General features: G+C 41.5%; 1 protein-coding gene across 1 annotated transcript in view; it reads left to right on the forward strand.

Moving 5' to 3' along the window:
- The first annotated feature begins 31 nt into the window (after positions 1-31).
- ccdc57 (coiled-coil domain containing 57) overlaps positions 32-19,447 on the forward strand; it is a 33,166-nt gene continuing 13,750 nt past the window's right edge. The window contains exons 1-13 of the mRNA XM_054601886.1: positions 32-268; positions 1,450-1,613; positions 3,640-3,762; positions 4,614-4,736; positions 5,273-5,381; positions 7,383-7,484; positions 7,812-7,969; positions 8,133-8,207; positions 9,886-10,086; positions 10,198-10,356; positions 11,452-11,614; positions 12,451-12,543; positions 15,321-15,603. Coding sequence (XP_054457861.1) covers positions 266-268; positions 1,450-1,613; positions 3,640-3,762; positions 4,614-4,736; positions 5,273-5,381; positions 7,383-7,484; positions 7,812-7,969; positions 8,133-8,207; positions 9,886-10,086; positions 10,198-10,356; positions 11,452-11,614; positions 12,451-12,543; positions 15,321-15,603 — 1,756 coding nt within the window. The 5' untranslated portion in view covers positions 32-265. The remainder of the gene's footprint in view (positions 269-1,449; positions 1,614-3,639; positions 3,763-4,613; positions 4,737-5,272; positions 5,382-7,382; positions 7,485-7,811; positions 7,970-8,132; positions 8,208-9,885; positions 10,087-10,197; positions 10,357-11,451; positions 11,615-12,450; positions 12,544-15,320; positions 15,604-19,447) is intronic.

A 19,447-nucleotide genomic window follows, 5' to 3' on the forward strand; every position in this document is an offset into this window, starting at 1 on the left:
CGGGAACCATCGTCTAGCACTGTAAGCTGGGGAACAATTTGAAAGACGTACGGTTGCCATGGGAAACATTTGCGTCACCCGGGAACGAGGCTAAGAAGTTTTAGTTGACGTTTTATGACATTGTCAGCTTGCGTTAAGCGTTGAATATGTCTCTGTTTGACCGCTACGTGTAGTGTGGACTGTGCAGTATGAAGACTTATGAGCCACAGCCGTACTGAGTCTGCAGATACCCGTCCACTGCTACCAAAGCTAAAGCTACTGTAGTATGGTAAGCTAACTAAATGTTCGTCAATATGTTTGTATTTACACCTCATAATGGCATAGTGTCACATTCCCCCGTTATTTGTAAATGAATACATGTAATACAAAAACGTGTGTTTTGTTTGATCATTTCTCGTACATTTGTCCTTATGTCCCATGATGCTGCTGTCCACCGCTACTTAATTCAATTCAATTCAGTTTATTTTGTATAGCCCAGAATCACAAATTACAAATTTGCCTCAGAGGCCTTTACAATCTGTACACATGCGACATCCTCTGTCCTTCCCTCACATCGGCACAGGAAAAACTCCCCTAAAAAACCCCTTTAACAGGGAGAAAAAAGGAAGAAACCTATGGGAGAACGACAGAGGAGGGATCCTTCTCCCAGGATGGACAGAATGCAATAGATGTCATGTGTACAGAATGAGCAGCATAACAGAGATACAACACATTCAATGTATATGACATAATGATTCCTATAATAAGACTACTTATAATAACAGCAGCAATTATTATAGTATAATTATAATTATGAAAATAGGGATAGTAATGTGATTAATAATAATAATCGAAGTAGCAGTGGGTGTCAGTCGGCTCACAGCAGGAGGCACGACTACGGTCCAGGTACCACAACGATTCATGGAAACCTGCAGAACGAGAAAGCAAAAAGGGCTTCAGGGTGGAAGTAAAGCTAAAATGCTTAATGGTACAGGTAATAGTAATAGTAATGTGACTAGTAATAATAATGGTGGTAGCAGTCGGTGTCAGCAGGGCCGTAGCAGGATGCACGACCACGGTCCAGGTACAGCCACGATTTATAGAAGCCTGCAAAGCGAGAAAGCACAAAGACTCCAGGGTAGAAGCAAGTCAATAAGCGTAATAGTACAGGCAATAATAATAGTTATAATACTTATCATCTTAGAGATAGAGATCCTCTGATTTAAATGTCTAGTTTCAGAAGAGATCGGGATTGATGGCCCTTTTATTTTATGGTTTATAAGTCATGAATACAAATAAAAACATCTGTTCTCAGAATCCAGAATTACAAAAAAAAACTTGGTAATATCAATTCACCAACTTCACTACGATGTGATGGAAACAACGTTAGCATTGCTACATGAAACAAGATAACTATTAACATTAATACAGCATGTTGCACCGCATGAGGACCTATATTGTGGCTCCTAGGTGTATCCCAGTTCCACCATGCAGTCAGACGGGGACGGTGCACTGGGAGACCTGGAGGCCCAGCTGGCCACTAAAGAGAGGGAGTGGAAGGAGCTCCTGGCTGAAAGGGATCATCAGCAAGAGAGTTCCCTCAATAAGGCCCAGGAGGAGTGCTTCTCCCTCAGGTACCTGCTCTACGTCCACCTCACATCAGAATAACAATAAATGTGACTGAGAGCCTCAGCTTTTAGCTGGAAATAGTCCTTTAAAAATGTAGTGTTTGCCCATTGACCCCAGTCTCTGACTTTAATAGGAACAGTACATGTAGCTGTTTGGTTTTTTTTGTCAGATTGCAACACAATTATTTTCACTTTTACTTAATCTGATGATTATTTTGAAGTTAATTGATTCATCTTTAAGCATGTGAAATATCAGAAAATGGTAAAACGGTAGACTCAAGTCTACAGTAATGTTCTTTTATTTGATCAGCATTGCAAAACCCAAATCTATTTAGTTTACAATGATATTAAAGTGAGAAAAGCAGCAAACCCTTATTTAAAAATAAAGTTTGGAATAATTGCTTGATACAATACTTAAAAGATGAATTGTGTACCAAATACATTTTCTGCCTATCAACCAACCCATTAGTCGTTTCAGCCCCAGAATGCTGTTTGCTCACCTACCTGTGATTCTATCTATGCATGCAGATTGACTATTTGTTTTGAAATGTGTGTCGGAGATATCAGCCTCCAGCCCAATACAATGGAGGTCTGTGGATTATCAAGAGTAACCAGGACATTGTATCTGGGAAGACTTATTGCTATTGCATGCTATTGAAATGTTTAACTGTCCATCCTCCTCCATTGTATTGAGGTGAAGGCAGGAATGTCAGAGAAAGATATTTCACAGTCTGAACAAACACAAACTAAACCACTGGGCTTCATGCAAGACCCACTCTTATGAACATATAGGTTCAAAAGCTGCACGTACGAGCGAGAATTTGTGTCATTGACCAATTTTCTTTTACTCTATGTATGAACGAAATTCTCGAGTGATACAGACATTTTATAAATACAGCGGGTAAAATAAGTATTGAACACATCACCATTTTTCTCAGTAAATATATTTCTAATGGTGCTATTGACATGACATTTTCACCAGATGTCGGTAACAACCCAAGTAATCCGTACATGGTGTTGTGGGCCAAGCTGAAGTCCACAGACAGGATCGTTGCAGGTGTAGCAGATTCAAGGCATAGTTTCAAACTACTTACCTTGAAAAGAGAAAAAGAGAAGCAAACTATTGATTTTAGTATTTTTGTCTCTCACCTGAGTATCTCTGCCTGGATGTGCATACACTTTGTGCCTCTTCCACAAATGGAAGCTGGACAGTGCTGTCTGTACGATGGTTTTAATGAGACACAAATAAGCTTGAAGTGAATAAACACTATATACAGCTTTCACTTACTGTCCACCAAGCCATCTTGGATTTTACGATGATCTCCTGAATTTCTGAGGCGGGAATCCAACTTCAGGGGGCATTCAAGTTGAAATTCTGACTTCAGAATTGAAATGGAACGCACCATAAACTTCTTAACCAATCACTTGCCTCCCTGACCCCTACAGGCTTAACTTTTTAAACATCTGTGGTCATTTCTTAAAATTCAGAATAGAGTTCATTTCGACCAGCCATGAATCTGCTGTGGTTACACTTTTACTTAAGAAACCACACCTAGATCCATGGACTCTAAATAATTAATGACCAGTCTCTAACCTTCCATTCATTTTTTTTAACTCTTCAACTTTTAGCCCATATATTTAAGAGTAATCTTTTGAACCTTTTCAGTGTGCCATCAGGGCGTGCTCTCCCCTGAAGCTGCACTTACTAAAGTGGTAAAATAACTTGTGCTTACTCTGGATTCAGATTCCACTGCTTCTATTACTGGATCTCAGTGCAGCTTTTGACACCATTGATCATTGTATACTCGTAGACTGACTGGAAAATCAATTTGCTGTCTCTGGCCTGGCTCCTGCGTGGTTAAAGTCTTACCCACAGGAAAGAACTCAGTGTGTTCCTGTCATCCAGACTGGATTAGTGGAGCCTTTTGTTTTTGTACTAAAAGTGACTTGACCCTTACTTACATGAGGTGATGTCTTTCTTTTTGAGTACAGTGATGACCTATGAATTATTTTGTAATGCTTAATTTGTCAGAGAACGTTACCAGCAACTGAGGGAAGATTTCCAGTTCAACCTGGCCATCCTGGATGAACGAGACAGAGAGCTGGAGAGATACGATGTCATGACGGCCAGAGCTCTGACTGTGGAGCACGACAGGTACTTTTCATCTCACCCTCTTCAGTCAAAATTCATGGAAAAGTTAGTTCATGTGTAGCATTTATATGACAGCGAAATTAAAAAAAGGAACATATTTGCATGTCAAATATCAGTAGAAAAAAGCATTTGAGAAAAATGTGAGAAACATAACTCAAGAATTTTCTAATTATTCTAATTATGACAACGTGACACAAATGTCTAATAGAACAAAGTTATGAAGTGATGACATTACTGAAAGACATGGATGCAAACTGCAACTTGACTGGTTGATGTAGTCAAACAACAGTGAGCTCTTATAGTTCTAGTTTATAGGTATACTGGATGCTGAGATGTGTATAAAGTGATTTGTCTGTGTGTGTGTGTTGTTGAACTGTTTTAACTGAGCTTGATGCTGGTAAAGAGGACAGTGTGTGAAGAGTGAGAGATACTTGTAAATAGTTGTAAAGAAAATATTTAAAGCTAACAAAAAGAACAGCCAATCCAGACGTATGACAATGTGTATTTAATGATACAGTTAAGATTTTTCATTGTTTTGTCAAGTTTTACATTAGTGAAGTTCTTTTTGCTTTGTTCTTTGTATGGAAAGTGTTCTGGTCATGTGAAATGCACTTCAAATCAAGTGTATTATTATTATTATTATTATTATTATTATTATTATTATTATGTGTAAAGAGATTTCAGCAGAAGCAATAATTCAGTTTGTGTTGATAAGATGCAGGTGGGGTGACTTACTGGAACCAGAGCTCACCTTGGAAATGCATTTTAATAAATCCAGAGTCTACAGTAATGTCCCCAGCAGACACAGCGACTGTCTCAATGGACTGATACTGAAATACCTGTGTTATCTGCAGGCAGGGGGAGCTGAAGCGGCTCCGTATGCAGGTCTCTGAGCTGGAGAAGCAGAGAGACAGAGAGATTGAGGAGAGGCAGGAGCAGCTCAGTAGAAGTCGTCTGCAGCTGGAGGAGCTCAAGCAGTGAGTCAGAGGGAAGAAACTGATAATACGAAACCATCACCGCTGTGATTAGTGATGGCACACTCTGAATTTACCATCATAACATGGCCACTAAAGATAATAAGATAAGAAGGGGAAATTTGCAATGGAATGCCTTAGCTTAATGCAGTAGTTTTGTTGTTTTAAATAAAACGTAAAAACAGACAACCTAACAAAGTTGGAGACTGTATTTGCTTCAGATACCAGTAGCCTCCAACTCTGCACAAAGTCTCTGACAGGTCTGTGTTTTATTCCCTTGGGGGCGGGGCCTTATGGCACTAGTGTTGTGAGTGTTAGGACCACCCGACTGAAGTAACGTTTTGATACAGTAATTGTTCATAATAGCGGAGTGTGTGTATATTGCCGTAGTGGATTCAAATGGTAATTGATATCAACATTGAGCCTTTTTCCTACCTGATCAATGTCATGGTACTGTAACTGTGTGTGTGTGCGTGTGCGTGTGTGTGTGCGTGTGTGTGTGTGTGTGTGCGTGCGTGCGTGTCGTTACTGGATGGTAGCTCTATGGCTGGTGAAATTCAAAAGCAAAAAGAGGAGTATGAAAGGATGAAATGGGATTTGCAGTGCAGGATACAAGAGGTGGAACAAGAGCTGACCCTACAGAGACAGGTGAACACACACACACACACACACACACACACACACACACACACACACACACACACACACACACACACACACACACACACACACACACACACACACACACTCACTCTCTGTCACCCCTCTGAAGGACTGAATGTCCCATGTCTACATATATACATATAAAGTTGGCCATGACCATATCTGTTGTACCCTTTTGTGAATAAAACTATCTCGGCCTCTGCTAGCTCTCTCCGGAATAAAAATCGATATGACTCTGTAGAAATGACATAGGGCGACTGACAAATACGGGCAGCTATGCCAGAGAGCAACTCTATATCTTGTGTTACAGTTCTTTTTGTGTCAAGTGGAGAGGACTGAACTAACTGGTGGAGCAGCCAGACATTCAGAGGGGATCTACAGCAGACCTTTAGGATGAACCAAGATAAAAGAGCTCTGACTCTCGCTGGTGTCTGTTACACACGCTGCCTTTGTTATCATGCGTACAGTACATGTCCAGTAATGAGTGTCTGTGTGTGTGATGCTACATATCTGGCTGCCAGGTGAGATGAGCAGGTGATAAATAGGAGGGAATATTGTGGGATAGTGTTTCCTCTATGAATCTGCTGTTTTTCTGATACTAATTAAATTACAGCGTAAAAGATTCATTCGCATCCTCCCTTTACTGTGTCCAAAATAAAGAGGGAGCTCGGTTATTCTGGAAAGGACTAATGTAGAATGACTCATTGTGTACAATTATTTAAATCGCAGTGTATTCATCACTTGTTGCTTACAAGTTTGTTTAACATGTTTTTTTAGGGCAAACAAATTGTGATGAACTAGATCAGCTGTGGGGCTGCACGGTGGTGTAGTGGTTAGCACTGTCGCCTCACAGCAAGAGGGGCCGGGGTTCAATTCCCGGGCTGGACAACCTTCTGTGTGGAGTTTGCATGTTCTCCCTGTGTCAGCGTGGGTTCTCTCCTCCCACAGTCCAAAGACATGCAGCTTAGGTGCATTGAAGACTCTAAATTGCCCGTAGGTGTGAATGTGAGTGTGAGTGGTTGTCTGTCTCTATATGTCTGCCCTGCGACAGACTGGCAAACTGTCCAGGGTGTACCCTGCCTTCGCCCATTGACAGCTGAGATAAAGCACCCCTGCGACCCTTAACTGGATAAGCAGGTTACGGAAAATGGATGGATGGATGGATGGATAGATCAGCTGTTTAATCTTTTTCATTACCGTACAAAACGCTCTAGTAAACCTTCATTCAACCCGAGTTTGCTTTCTTGACCTACTCACATGAGCTTGATCTGACTACGGTTGTAGATTTGCTTTCAGAGGTTATAGATGCATTGGAGGCACACTCTCCTCAACTATAAAATAACAGCAAAGAATGAGACTGTTTTGACACGGCAAATAACTTATATCAATAAATAATGTCACTCTGACAAAATTAGTGGGAATGGCATGTCAACTGTTTCATCATGAATTCACTGACCCAACAGATCTGATACTATGTTCTGATATAAAAAAAAAGAGCCCTTCCAGTTATTGCTATAACTCTGATTAATGTTCATTTCTAGTGTCCTTTAGGTGAATATTATAATTACACAATTTTAGCTGATATTAAAAACATATAATAAAATGTGTTTAATTGTAATAACTTACTAGTTGGGGAACAAAAACTGCTGTCGGTTAAGTGTCATTTCTTATATACTCTGTTCCTTCCTGACACAAAGAGGAGTGTTTTGTGTACGTAGTTTTCATCAACACTCCATCCACTATCTGTCATTGCTTGGGAAATGTTGGAGAGCAGTGAACTCTTGATTTGTGCTGTAAAGTAATTTAAGTTTGCACTGTGTAGCAACAAAACAGAGTCTCAATTAGTACCACACAACAAAAAAATACAAAGAGGAGGCTGTTAGGACCAAACTACGCTTAGTCATGTTGTATTTGTGTTGAGTTCTGACCTGTATTTCATTACAAATGGAATGGTGTTATCTGTAATCACTCTCCTCTCTTCATCAGGAGACGAGAGCAGCTTCTGACCGTGAGCTCAGACAGCGGGAACAAGATTTCAATCTGAAAATGGATGAGATGCGCGCTGTGCTGCTGTCTTGTGAACTCAAGGTGAGGAGAGTGAAAGAACAGTGTTTCGCTGTAAACAAACATGTATTCTTACTCTAGGGACAAGTCCATTTGTGTTGTATAAATACCAGTAAGTTGGACAGAAAAACTCATGTTCTCATGAACATATACTGTAAACAGAGTAGTTATTTTATTCAAAATTCACAACTTGTATACGTATCCATACTGTATATATATAGTATAGAAGTATTCTCAATCTAAGTAATCCATATAAATAATGAAAGCAGATAACATTTTATTATTGACCTTCAATCTTCCCATGGCTAGTCCTTCGCACCTTATGTTATCATCATAATTTGTCATAATTAGGTGAAGCTGCTGTCTAAAGAGACTGAAGTTCACCTCCAGGCTCAGCATCAGTCCACAGAGGCTCTCAAGGCTTCTAAGGAGTTCTGTCAGCAGATACAAACCCAGCTGCAACACAAAGACCAGGAGCTCAAAGACATCACTGCTGTCAAGGACCACAAGTATGCACCTGTACTCTGTGTGTGTGTGTGTGTCTGTGTCTATGTGTGTGTGTGTGTGTGTGTGTGTGTGTGTGTGTGTGTGTGTGTGTGTGTGTGTGTGTGTGTGTGTGTGTCTGTGTCTATGTGTGTGTCTGTAAGATTTTGTGACTATCTTCTGTCTCAGTATAAAGGAGCTTGAGGACGAGCTAAAATGGATGGAGACCAAATTGAAGAAAGAGGAGGAAGACAACATCACGAAGTGAGTCATTGATAAGACAAGCTCCTCCCTGTCGGTCAGTCAGTGACAGCTGCTAGGCTATTAGTATTGTATATAGGAGCACACATGGCCTGGGGAGGGAGGGAGAGAGAGAGTGAGAGAGAGAAAAAAAAGGTCTTAATTATCAAATATTATGTTTCTGGTTGTTATCAGTAGTGTCATCTACACGTGTTTGTAGAATGTAGGAAACTCCTGTAGCTATTAGTAGCAGAAATAAAAAATAAAGATGCTTCGGCTGTGTCCAAACCCCAGCTTTATTTGTGCTGATCGGACGTGGTTAGCAAATATCCTGTGAGATGATCACCATAGCAACAGCAACAATAACATCCTACCTGCAGCCAGGGAGTGCTTTTAAGGATGATCTCAGGTCAGGGATCAGATTCTAACAGGACCTGGAGACTGGGGCATCCTCTGTGTAATTGGGACTTGGAGTTTTACCACAGTAACTCCAACTCGTCCTCTGTCTAACTTCCTGTAACAAGTGCATTTTGTTGGCAAATCAAAAAAAACAATTGAACATCTTGCCTTAGCTTTTTTCATCCTCCAGTGGTGCCACATCTGTCAAAGACAATTTTTGAAGCCAGGCTTTGTGTCCTCTGCCACATTGAAAAATGTGCAATGCGTCATGGCTGGTTTAGGTTTATAGGGTTTACATATACAGACACAGAAAGTCAACAAGGTTAGTCTCAACAAAACAGGTTTATGAGTACTCTGCAGAAGGCCATTCAGTGCATTTTAATTTTTATTAACTACTGGGTTAAAGCTGAATTCCTGGTCATTTACACCTGACCTTTTCATGTGTATGCATGTGCATATCTGTGCGAAAACAGGGAAAATATCGCTGTGACAGCAGCATGGTAGAAAACATTATATTTGATTTGCTTGAGGAAGATTTGTCTGTATTTTGGTTGAAAGCAAGTAGAATCATTACGCTTTTTGTCAACCTATATATTTTATTATTTTCTTCCCTTCTGATATTTATTGTGAAAGAAATTTAAACAGAATAGATGTGGTGTGATGTGTGATTTAGAGGTATGAGTGATTGAGCGCTTTATCTCCAGACTGCATCATTTTTCACCAAGCTTTAAACCACATCACATCACATCACCAGATGCAACGCTGCTGCCTCCCTCTCTCCTGTGAGCCAGTGAGCAGTGATTGTAATCATTTACCCACAATGATTAACTTGTGTTTTCATATGCAATGATGAACTGTCTGACACAGCTTTCTGAGGGAAACGGTCCCATTTCAGTCTCCAACTGGTCTACCTTAGTGACTCAGATGTCACACTGTTGGTTTAGTCTGACATCTGGCCTTAGAACACCCATCTCTGTTTCATTAGTGTGACTGTCCATCCTTGTACTTGTTACAGGCCGTACTCCTGTATAAATCCTGTATAAATAAAGGTTCAATCAAAATAAAATATCAGGCTAAAACATTGCTGATCTCATTAGTAATTGTTTTTATTGTTTATACAAACAGAGACTTAAGCTCCTCTGCTGCCTCACACAGCTGGAAGCTGTGCCTGTTTCTCTCATTCAGCTACAGTGTTTCTCTCATTCAGCTACAGTGACAATAACTCTTCAAGTCACCTTGTGCATAGACGACCTTATCGGTCCTCTAAATGTCTCCAAATGTCTATTTGGCTGTTTGTGGACAGATATGAGGAGTTGGTCCAGGCTCTGAAGGAGTGCGATGCTCAGCTGGAGGTTCAGCATCAGGCCCACACAGAGCGGCTGCAGGCGGCTGAGAAACACATTGTCAAACTACAGGGGGAAGTAGAAGTTCTGGCTGCACAGCTACGCTGCATACAGAAGAAGCAACAGGAGGCCGTGCAACAGAAAGATGAGACGATCCAGAGGTGAGACAGACACACGGAAGGAAAAAAAACAAAAATCATCTTATTGACATTAACAGACCTGGTGTATGCTGCTGCTCACTCAGTGTGTGAGTCTGTGTGTGTTTTTCAAAGGCTTCGCACAGAGGTGGAAGCAACCCAGACTGGCTGGGACAAATACATCTGTCAGATCTCCAGTGAGATGGTTGTCAAGGATACAGAGATCATCGCCCTGCACGAGAGAGAAACCAAACTTAATACTGAGCGGGAGAAGAGCAGGGAGGAGATGGAGAGGCGAGTAGAGAGCAGGGGCATGGAGGTAGATAGTAAGAAATGAAGAGGGGGAGACACATTCATTTAGTACCAAGAGAACAAAGAGGTTACCGTATTATCCGCACTATAGGGCGCACTGGATTATAAGGCGCACTGTCAATGAATGGTCTATTTTCGATCTTTTTTCATATATAAGGCGCACCAGACTATAAGGCGCATTAAGCGAAACAAAACAGTCAGTCAGTCAAACTTTATTAAACGTGTTCACAATAACTCTCAACATTGTTCAAACGTTAATGAGCGTATTCACAATAACTCCCAACCCTGTTCAGTTGTAACACATAAAAAAAACAGTATGAAACCGCTAAATCATGTTCAATAACCCACTGTTCAATTTTGTCCTCTAACTGTGGCCATCTCGCTTTGTTCCCTCGGAAACTCTGTGTGGTCTTCTTTACTTGGCGCTGGTCATCTTCTTGCTTCCTCCACTTCCGTACCATTGATTCATTAATGTTGAATTCTCTCGCAGCTGCTCTATTCCCATGTTCTACTGCGTGACTGACAGCCTTGAGTTTGAAGTCCGCGTCGTAAGAGTGTCTCTTGACAGGAGCCATGTTGGGGTCCTTATACACACACACTGTAATATTATGGTGAAGCACAGTATGTATTACTCCGCGACGCTCCTGACTACGGTGGCCGTAATGCTGCAAGCGGTGCGGCTTTGTAATTTACCAAAGTCGTACTAAAACATTTTGACAAAGCGCCGTGTACCACACAAAATCGCTTCGAGGTCAGTAAGCACAACCAGAATTAATCCATATATAAGGCGCTCCGGATTATAAGGCGCACTGTCGTTTTTTGAGAAAATTAAAGGCTTTTAAGTGCGCCTTATAGTGCGGAAAATACGGTACATTGAAGACATTTGAGGGTGAAAAAAAAAATATCTTTGAAGATTATGCAACCTAGTCTGAGTTTCCCTTATGATTTATAAAGTGTGTGTGTGTGTGTGTGTGTGTGTGTGTGTGTGTGTGTGTGTGTGTGTGTGTGTGTGTGTGTGTGTGTGTGTGTGTGTGTGTGTGTGTGTGTGTGTGTGTGTTTGTGTGTGTTTTATATCAGGTACAAGCAGCAGCTGAGTGCTGGTTTGAAGAGAGAGAGGGCTTTAGAGCAGATGCAAGTCCAGGTCGAGGTGGATTGGCAGAGACGCTGCGAGGACACGAAGGCCCAACACTACCTCGCCAACGAGCAGCTTATTCAAGACCTGACCCAGGCTAGAGACCAGGTCAGCCTCTCATACACCACACGACCCCCCTCTGCTCAGTGCATGTGGCTTTAGCGGTGCAAGTGCTCACCTGCTCTGGGTGTTCGTATGTGTATGTAGATTGCCTGTATTCTGAAACTGCTGCTGATTGACAAAGACCCTGCGTTTTCACAGGAAACAGGTCAAATGTGACACATTATACAATATACGTATACTACGAGGCATACACAGGTGGAGTCACAGCTTGTTTGTTTGCAAGGTGCAGCTCTCTACTTATTGCATTATGCATATTAGGGAGGATGGTACAGATAGCAGGTGGTTAACAGGTGGTTATACAGGTGTATAACCACCTGCTGCGGCTGTAGCTCAGTGGGTGGAACGGGTCACTGTTCATATGTCGAAGTGTCCTTGAGCAAGACACTGAACCCGTGCCCTTCACAGCAACCCACTTCTCCTAATGCTTAGGATGGGTTAAATGCAGAGGTCAAATTTCATGTATGTACTTGTATGTATATGACAATTGAAAGTTATATATTCAGCTGGATTTACTGAAGTCATCACACTTTGCAAGAGTCAGTCATAAAGTTCTCCGGCATAAATTAAGGATAATAACAAAATAGAAACATTGTGTGAGTCTCTTCTTTCTGACATGATGCTTCCTATATTTCTTAAAATCAAACTCTATTTTTCACTTCTCTACCATGATATGGAGCTAGAAAGCTTTTCCAAGTCTCTCATGTGATGATGTTTACTTTTATCCCAAAATGGCAGAAATCGAGCCAGTGGTGTTGCTAAGTTGGTTTGATGATTTAGTGGATAATGATATGAACACTAATGTTTATTGTGGTTTATTTCAGGCTAAAGCAGAGCTGAAGGAGAGAGAACAAGACCTGCAAGACTTGACTGTCTTACTACGTTCTGTAAAAACAGAGAGAGACCAGGCGGTACAGGTGAGAAAACGTCCACCTCACACTGTGCAGACTGATAGAACCATTACGTTTTCACACTGGCACACCAACAGAAACACACAGAATCTCTGTGTTTTTTAGAGGCCCAGGGAAAAGACTTTGCACCAAGTCGTTAAGAACACCCTGATGAAAATCAGTTTGGTGCTCAGTAGTTATATTCTGTAGACCGTAATATTAGCAAAGGTACCAGTGGTTAAACAATACCTACAATATACATTCTCACAGTATTACCCCCTTATTCCTCCTACCTACATTCATGTTACAGACATGTATGTCTGCAGGACAAAAAAACATTTGTTTAATATTTGATGATGGTGGTGATGATGATGATGATGATGATGTTACATACTCCATGTCTAAAATAGGGGTTTTATCAGAAAGTGACATTTTTGGCCTGTTTGTCCATAAATGGTTCTGAGTCTCTCTTTGAGTCCACATCATTGATTATCAGTTCTATTAAAAGTCAATTATACATGGCACAGCTACATGTCAAATCATGTTCAGCATAATTCTTAACTGAAAAGCCATCTCAGCATCGTCTGTGCTGCCATTTTTTGAGCGTGGACTTTGGTCCAGAGAAAATAATCCTGAGTCCTGGATTGGTCTGAAATTTATTTTGAATGTTCTACAGAGGATGTGAGGTGAGATATGAGGCTGAAAGTTCCACATGATCAAAATAAATATCATATTCGGTTCGGCAGATTGTCATGACGAACTCATGACCGTCCCACTTCCAAAATGTCACCTCTGCACATTGCGTTATCCGTTGCATAGGTAAAATGAGACATAATCCAGTTGCTGGGACATCTCAGTGAAAAGCTGACTAACCAGCTTTACTTAGCACATAGGACATTCTGCTCATTGACTGAAACACCATCCTCCCATTTCTCTACTCTGTAGGTTTACTTATCAGGATACCATCACTAATGTGTTCCTGCAGCCACCACAGAATGTGTTCCTTTAAGGAGCAATACCAGCTTTGGTTTAAAGTCATGCACTATTTTCACTCTGGTGATCTCAGGACAGGGGAGCCCATGTTGTAGATCTCTGGGCAAAGGCAGTTCCTTTAAAGAATATCTGCATGTGATGTTTCTCACTTTGTATGAGGAGATAGTACTGCTGGGTAGAGGTCCCTTTTAATCCTCCTCATAAGGGTTAACTGACCTTTCACAGGTTAACCTCCCTTACAACCATATACAACGTGGGAGTATTTGCTATACTAAATTCTCTAAGAGTGTCTCAGAGCTGTCCTGTTTTTAGGCCTTTGGCCTTTTCCTAGAGCATCCTGAGGGGTACCATGGCCTTTCAGTCTGGCTCAGTGCCAACATGCCAGCCTTTGTGCGAGGAAACACGTATCAAGTTCCTGTCTGTGTAAACCTTCTCAAATGACTCCAAAAACTCTTAAGTTAAATACCTGGAATGACGCTCTGCATTAGAAGGCATGGTAGATCTGTTGACATATTATTTAAAGACATTAGGCTGCATGTTCAAACCTTGTGTGATAATATTCAAACATTTCATCTGCCTTGTTCAAATTATACTGATTTGGATGTTGCAGCAAATCCGCCATGTTACAATGAGAACGGAACCAAAGTGACCGTTTTAAAGCACAAACATCAGATACACACAGTCTCACAGCTGGTATTTCTGCAGAAAAGATTTATCATGAGAACATACTGTATATGTCTGTTTGTTCATCAGATGTCACGGTCATTGTAACTGAAACTGGAGGTTGAAGCAGAACACTTAAGTGAGAGAACCATAATCCATCAGGTGATCACAGCTTCCTGAAAAGGACTAAACCTCCTGTACCTGAAGAGAAGAGAAGAGTGTGAGCACAGAGCTCAGATAAATGTTAGTTGCTACACAAATTTTATTTTTATCAAAGCTTTATTTTTTAATTGGAGTGAATGATGGATAAAATCCTCTATCACCATATATGTTATTTTATATCCTGACATCAATGTATATTGTGATATATTCTTTTTCTGGAAAAATAATATGAAAAACAGTTATGGATAAGATAACCAGATAGGAATGTCTCTTTTGGTTAATCTAGCAAATTAAATACCTGACAAAATTGTATTATACAAAAATAATGAGCATAAAGAGACTCCAAAAATATGCATTGTAAACAATTTTAATTGGTACAAACGAATGAAGTGGAGTGATTAAACCACTCAAACATAACATGCCTTAAATTCACCTTCATTCAATCTCAAAATAATTGAGATTGAATGAATTTATTCACCATAAATTCATTCAATCTCAATTCTGGAGGTTGCTACTAAATTGTTGTCTCGTGAACAGTGACTGTAGTATAATAAGGAGGTGCCAGTTCGCCTTGAGCCAGGCACTGTGAATCTATAACGGCTCCCTGGGCGCTGTAGTTGCCCACTGCTCCTAATACTAGAGGCTAAATTTCATTCTGTGCTGTGCTGTGTACTATATGTGGCAGTACAAGTAGATTTTCATTTGCATACATGCAAAACACACGCAAGTTCTTTACATAGGAAAGGTTGTTAAGCTGTGACCTACACGCACACACACAACTAAAGACTACTAAACATACTAAAGAAAAAGAAAAAATGTGTTAATGAATGAATGCAATGAATACAGAGATGAGCAAACAATGACAGAAGGCCATATGTCCTGATAAATGTGGTATATGCAGTAAAACATAAGTAACTTGATACAAAACCGTGTACAAATTGTACTGTATACAGTACACCACTCTGATTGTATTTATCTACCCACAGGGTCTCACACCAAAGGTAGATTCTCTGGCATCAGAGGAGATCCACTGTCTGCAGCAGCAGAACAGCGTCCTGCAGGCTGTGGTTGCTCAGATGAGGAAGGACATGGAGGGTCTCATCCATCTCCTACCCCACCCTCAGGTCCAGCCACATGCCTCCTCTCCTCAGCCAGTTCAGCATCCAGGAGCCCCTCCAGCCATCTCCATCCCACCTACATCTAACACTCAGACGGCCACCGGACCACCGGACCAATCCCCTAACATCTCCTTCAAAATCAGCCCAGCAGGTGTGGAAAGCAACTGTCTACACTAACATTGTTGATGTTTTTCATCATACAGCAAATTTCAGTAAAAAAAAAAAAAACTTTATTACTGCTTGTACTGTGGCAAGCTACACTGACCCTTTTATTGTTTAGCTCTGGGGACCAGTTTCTCAAAGATTTCGAACTCTGTCTAGTTCTTGACCATCTTAAAAGTGATCTATTATGTAAAATTCACTTTTTCATGGCTTTTCAACATAGAAACGTGTCCCCACTGTGTCTACAAACCCCCAAAGTATGAGAAAGTATCACTCCTTTTCTCCTGCTCCTTCTATTAGAAAACATGTGTAACGATCAGCTAGTCAATCTTGTAGCTACATACGAGGTCCTGTAGGATCACTGTACCATAGAACCACCTACTGCAGGTGTCCATCCTCACTGACAGAGTACTTAGTGAATCTATATCGCTGTCTGCCATTTGATTTCAAAAAAGCAAAGCACTCTACTTATTCTGTTGTTTGCTGCAAGAATCACCAAAAAAGTCTTCATCAACTGAGGATGTGAAGACTAGGGATGCTCCGCTCAAACTTTTTTTAATGCCTGACACATATAGCACTGCCTTGGCTTTGTGTAATGAACTGTTTGCCTCCTTGTGTGCAGTGGCGGTTCTACATGGAATTACACCCCGGGCGAGACCCCTCCGAGTCCGCCCCCCCCCCGCGTTTTTTTTTTTACTAAATAAATTAAAGACAAACTGTGCACAATTGCAAAAACCTTTTATAGAACTTTAAATAGGGAATCAATGTGCACAATTATGCACAACACAGTATAAGTTACAACATACAAGTGGAAAAAATATCAGATATAGAAAAAAATGAAGAAGAGCAGAGAACATTAAGAATACTATACAAAAAAGAGCAGAGATACAATAATATAAAATATTAAGGATAATATACAAATACAAAATAGAATAAATAAACACACATGTAAAAACACACTTAAGAAAATCTAATTATTACACTATTGCACTAAGAACAGAAAACACAAACTAAGAAACACTAAGAAACTAAAACTTAACCTTTCTGGCCTTCCTTGATGCAAAATCCTCAATAATGTCATCGTATGAAATTTGCTCCCCTATTGAGTGATTAATACTGATGACAGCAAGGCCAGTCAGCCGTTCCTGAGACATGGTTGACCTAAGGTAGGTCTTAATCAACTTTAGCTTTGAAAAGCTCCTCTCTGCTTGAGCCACTGTGACTGGCAGAGTAAGCGCAATCCTGAGGGCAGTCCAAAAGTTGGGGTAGATCTCCGTTAGATCCTTATCATACATCAAAGTGATAAGCTCAAGGAGGCTCATTGATTTTGATGGCAGTTCAGGGAAGTTCTTAATTTCTTGAACAAGCTCTCTACTGTCCAGATCAGAGTGCCCTTCAAAGTGCAGTGTGGTGCCTAGTGCCTCGCATTGCTCTGCCAGCTCCTCACCTGGAAGACTTGGGAAGTTCGTCAGAAATCCAAATTTGTTTCCCACATTTTCCAATGTGGAAAACCTCTCCTTAATGGCTGACATGGCTGAATCGACAACAACATTGAAGAATTCAACCTCCAACTTCCTAAGTGCATCACTGATAGGCTCATCATGCGATTCAAATGAAAAGTGGCGCTTTGTAGACCTGAGCCTTTTCTGTTTCAAAACAGCCTCCACATTCATATCTTCACAGAGGTCTTTTGCCGCCATCTGTGCAGTCACAAAGCCACTTGCCCTGTAGCTCTGGAGACCTCTTTCAGTCTTCTTCAAAAGACCCACAACTATGTCCACATCCATACCAGGAGACTGCATGAGTTTGCTGACATGCTGTATTGCAGATAGCATGTCATACCAAACAACCGTGCAGATGCTGAAGCGGTACGACCCCACCTCCTCAGACAAAGACTGGGCCTCCGCCTTTATAGCAGAGTCTTTGGTGTGGTCTCTCACCTCGATCAAAGCCTCTCTCACGGCAGCTCCCTGATACCTCATGGGCTCGACGCTCTTGATCTTGCTCTCCCACCTTGTTTCTGCCCACATCTTTAAGGTGATGCTCACATATTTCTTCAATATGGACCATCTTTGGGTGGAGGCTGAAAATAGTGTGTAGAGCTTTTGCAAGACACCAAAGTAGCTCATGGCATCAACAGATCCCTTTGCAGCATCACACACAACTAAATTCAATGTATGCGCCCCACATGGCACAAACAGAGCTCTGGGATTCTTTTCTAAGAGCCTGGCTTGAACTCCCTTATTTTTGCCCCTCATGTTGGCTCCATTGTCGTATGACTGTCCTCTGCAGTCTTCAAAAGGAATTCCCAACTCCTCAAGTCTCTTCAGGATCATGGATGACAAGTGATGGCCTGTGGACTCCTCTGCCTCCAAAAATCCCATAAAATGCTCCTTGATATGGGGCTTCTCCATCAGTGACACCACTCTAATTACCACTGATAACTGTTCTGTGTGGCTAATGTCCGGTGTGCAGTCCAGAATAATTGAAAAAAACTTGGCGTGCTTGATGTCATCAACCATAGTAGATGTTATTTTGCTGCTCAATAAACCAATGAGCTCATTTTGCACATGCTGGCCAAGGTAGCTGTTGTGACTTGCTCCTCTTGTGACACGGTTAAGGTGATCTTTCATTATGGGATCAAACCTGGCCATCAATTCAACCTCTTGGAGGAAATTCCCATTTGATGGTGAAGAGTGTTTCTGTGTGTCCCCTGAGAGCCAAATTACGAACTGCCAGTGACTGCACAATAGCAATGAGACGGGTCAGCACTGCTCTCCATCTCATCCTCTCAGCCTCCACAAATGCCATCTCCTGCTTGTCGATGGTTTCCCCACTTCTTAACCTCACTGACAGTTCCTTCCATGCTTTCATGGAATTGAGGTGTTCTGGACTACCCTCATGTGCTGTGAGGTTTGCGCTTGCATGTTTCCAATTTGACATTCCTGACATTGTCAAATTAGTGAGCCTCTTTGAAAACAGTTTGCAGCAGAAGCAAAAGAGGCTGTTGTTCTTCATTGAATACACCAGCCAACTTCTTGCCATCTTTTCACCACTAACTAATGTTTTCGTAAAATATTGGTGGTGGCAACTTCTCCCATCACTCTCATTCTTCCGAAAAACAAAGTTAGGTGGCAACCTACTTGGTCCTCTTCGAACCAGCTCAGTCCGAATCCTGTCAGTCAGAGGTGAGGGCCAGCTAGCAGGGTCAGTAGACAGAGGCTCATCTTCAGTGGGGCTCAGTGGGGGTTCAGCTCCAGGTGTTTCTATCAGACAGCATATTGGCACATTAGTCAAAGCACAAGCCAGTGGAACATAACACATATCTATTTTTAAATTAAATGTCCCCGAGCATTGTCCAGTTGTCTTCTAGCCTGGGCGCAACCCCTCCACAAATAAACACACACACACACACACACACACACACACACACACACACACACACACACACACACACACACACACACACACACACACACACACACAAAGAGAGATATGCAAAAACCAACCTGAAGGCTCATGCTGGGGAGAAGTAGGCCTAGAGGCAAAGAGGTCTTCATCCTCAATGTCAGATATTTGAGGGGACACTGCTGACGACATAGATGGTGGCTCATCCTGAAGGGTCAAGACCATTCCAGAATGTGTAGCTGATGAGGTAGATGGCTGCTCCTCCTCATCCTGATCTTCAGCAGAGTCCTGTCTAGCGGGGGAGGTGGGTGGCTCATCCTGACCACCAGTGGCAGAGGATGCTCCAAAATATTTTAGAAGTGCCCCTGAAATTGACATCAAAAGACCGGAGGCTACAATATAACTCTATACAAAACATCCATGAA

Source organism: Anoplopoma fimbria, chromosome 7, assembly GCF_027596085.1.
Source record: "Anoplopoma fimbria isolate UVic2021 breed Golden Eagle Sablefish chromosome 7, Afim_UVic_2022, whole genome shotgun sequence".
Taxonomy (NCBI): domain Eukaryota; kingdom Metazoa; phylum Chordata; class Actinopteri; order Perciformes; family Anoplopomatidae; genus Anoplopoma; species Anoplopoma fimbria.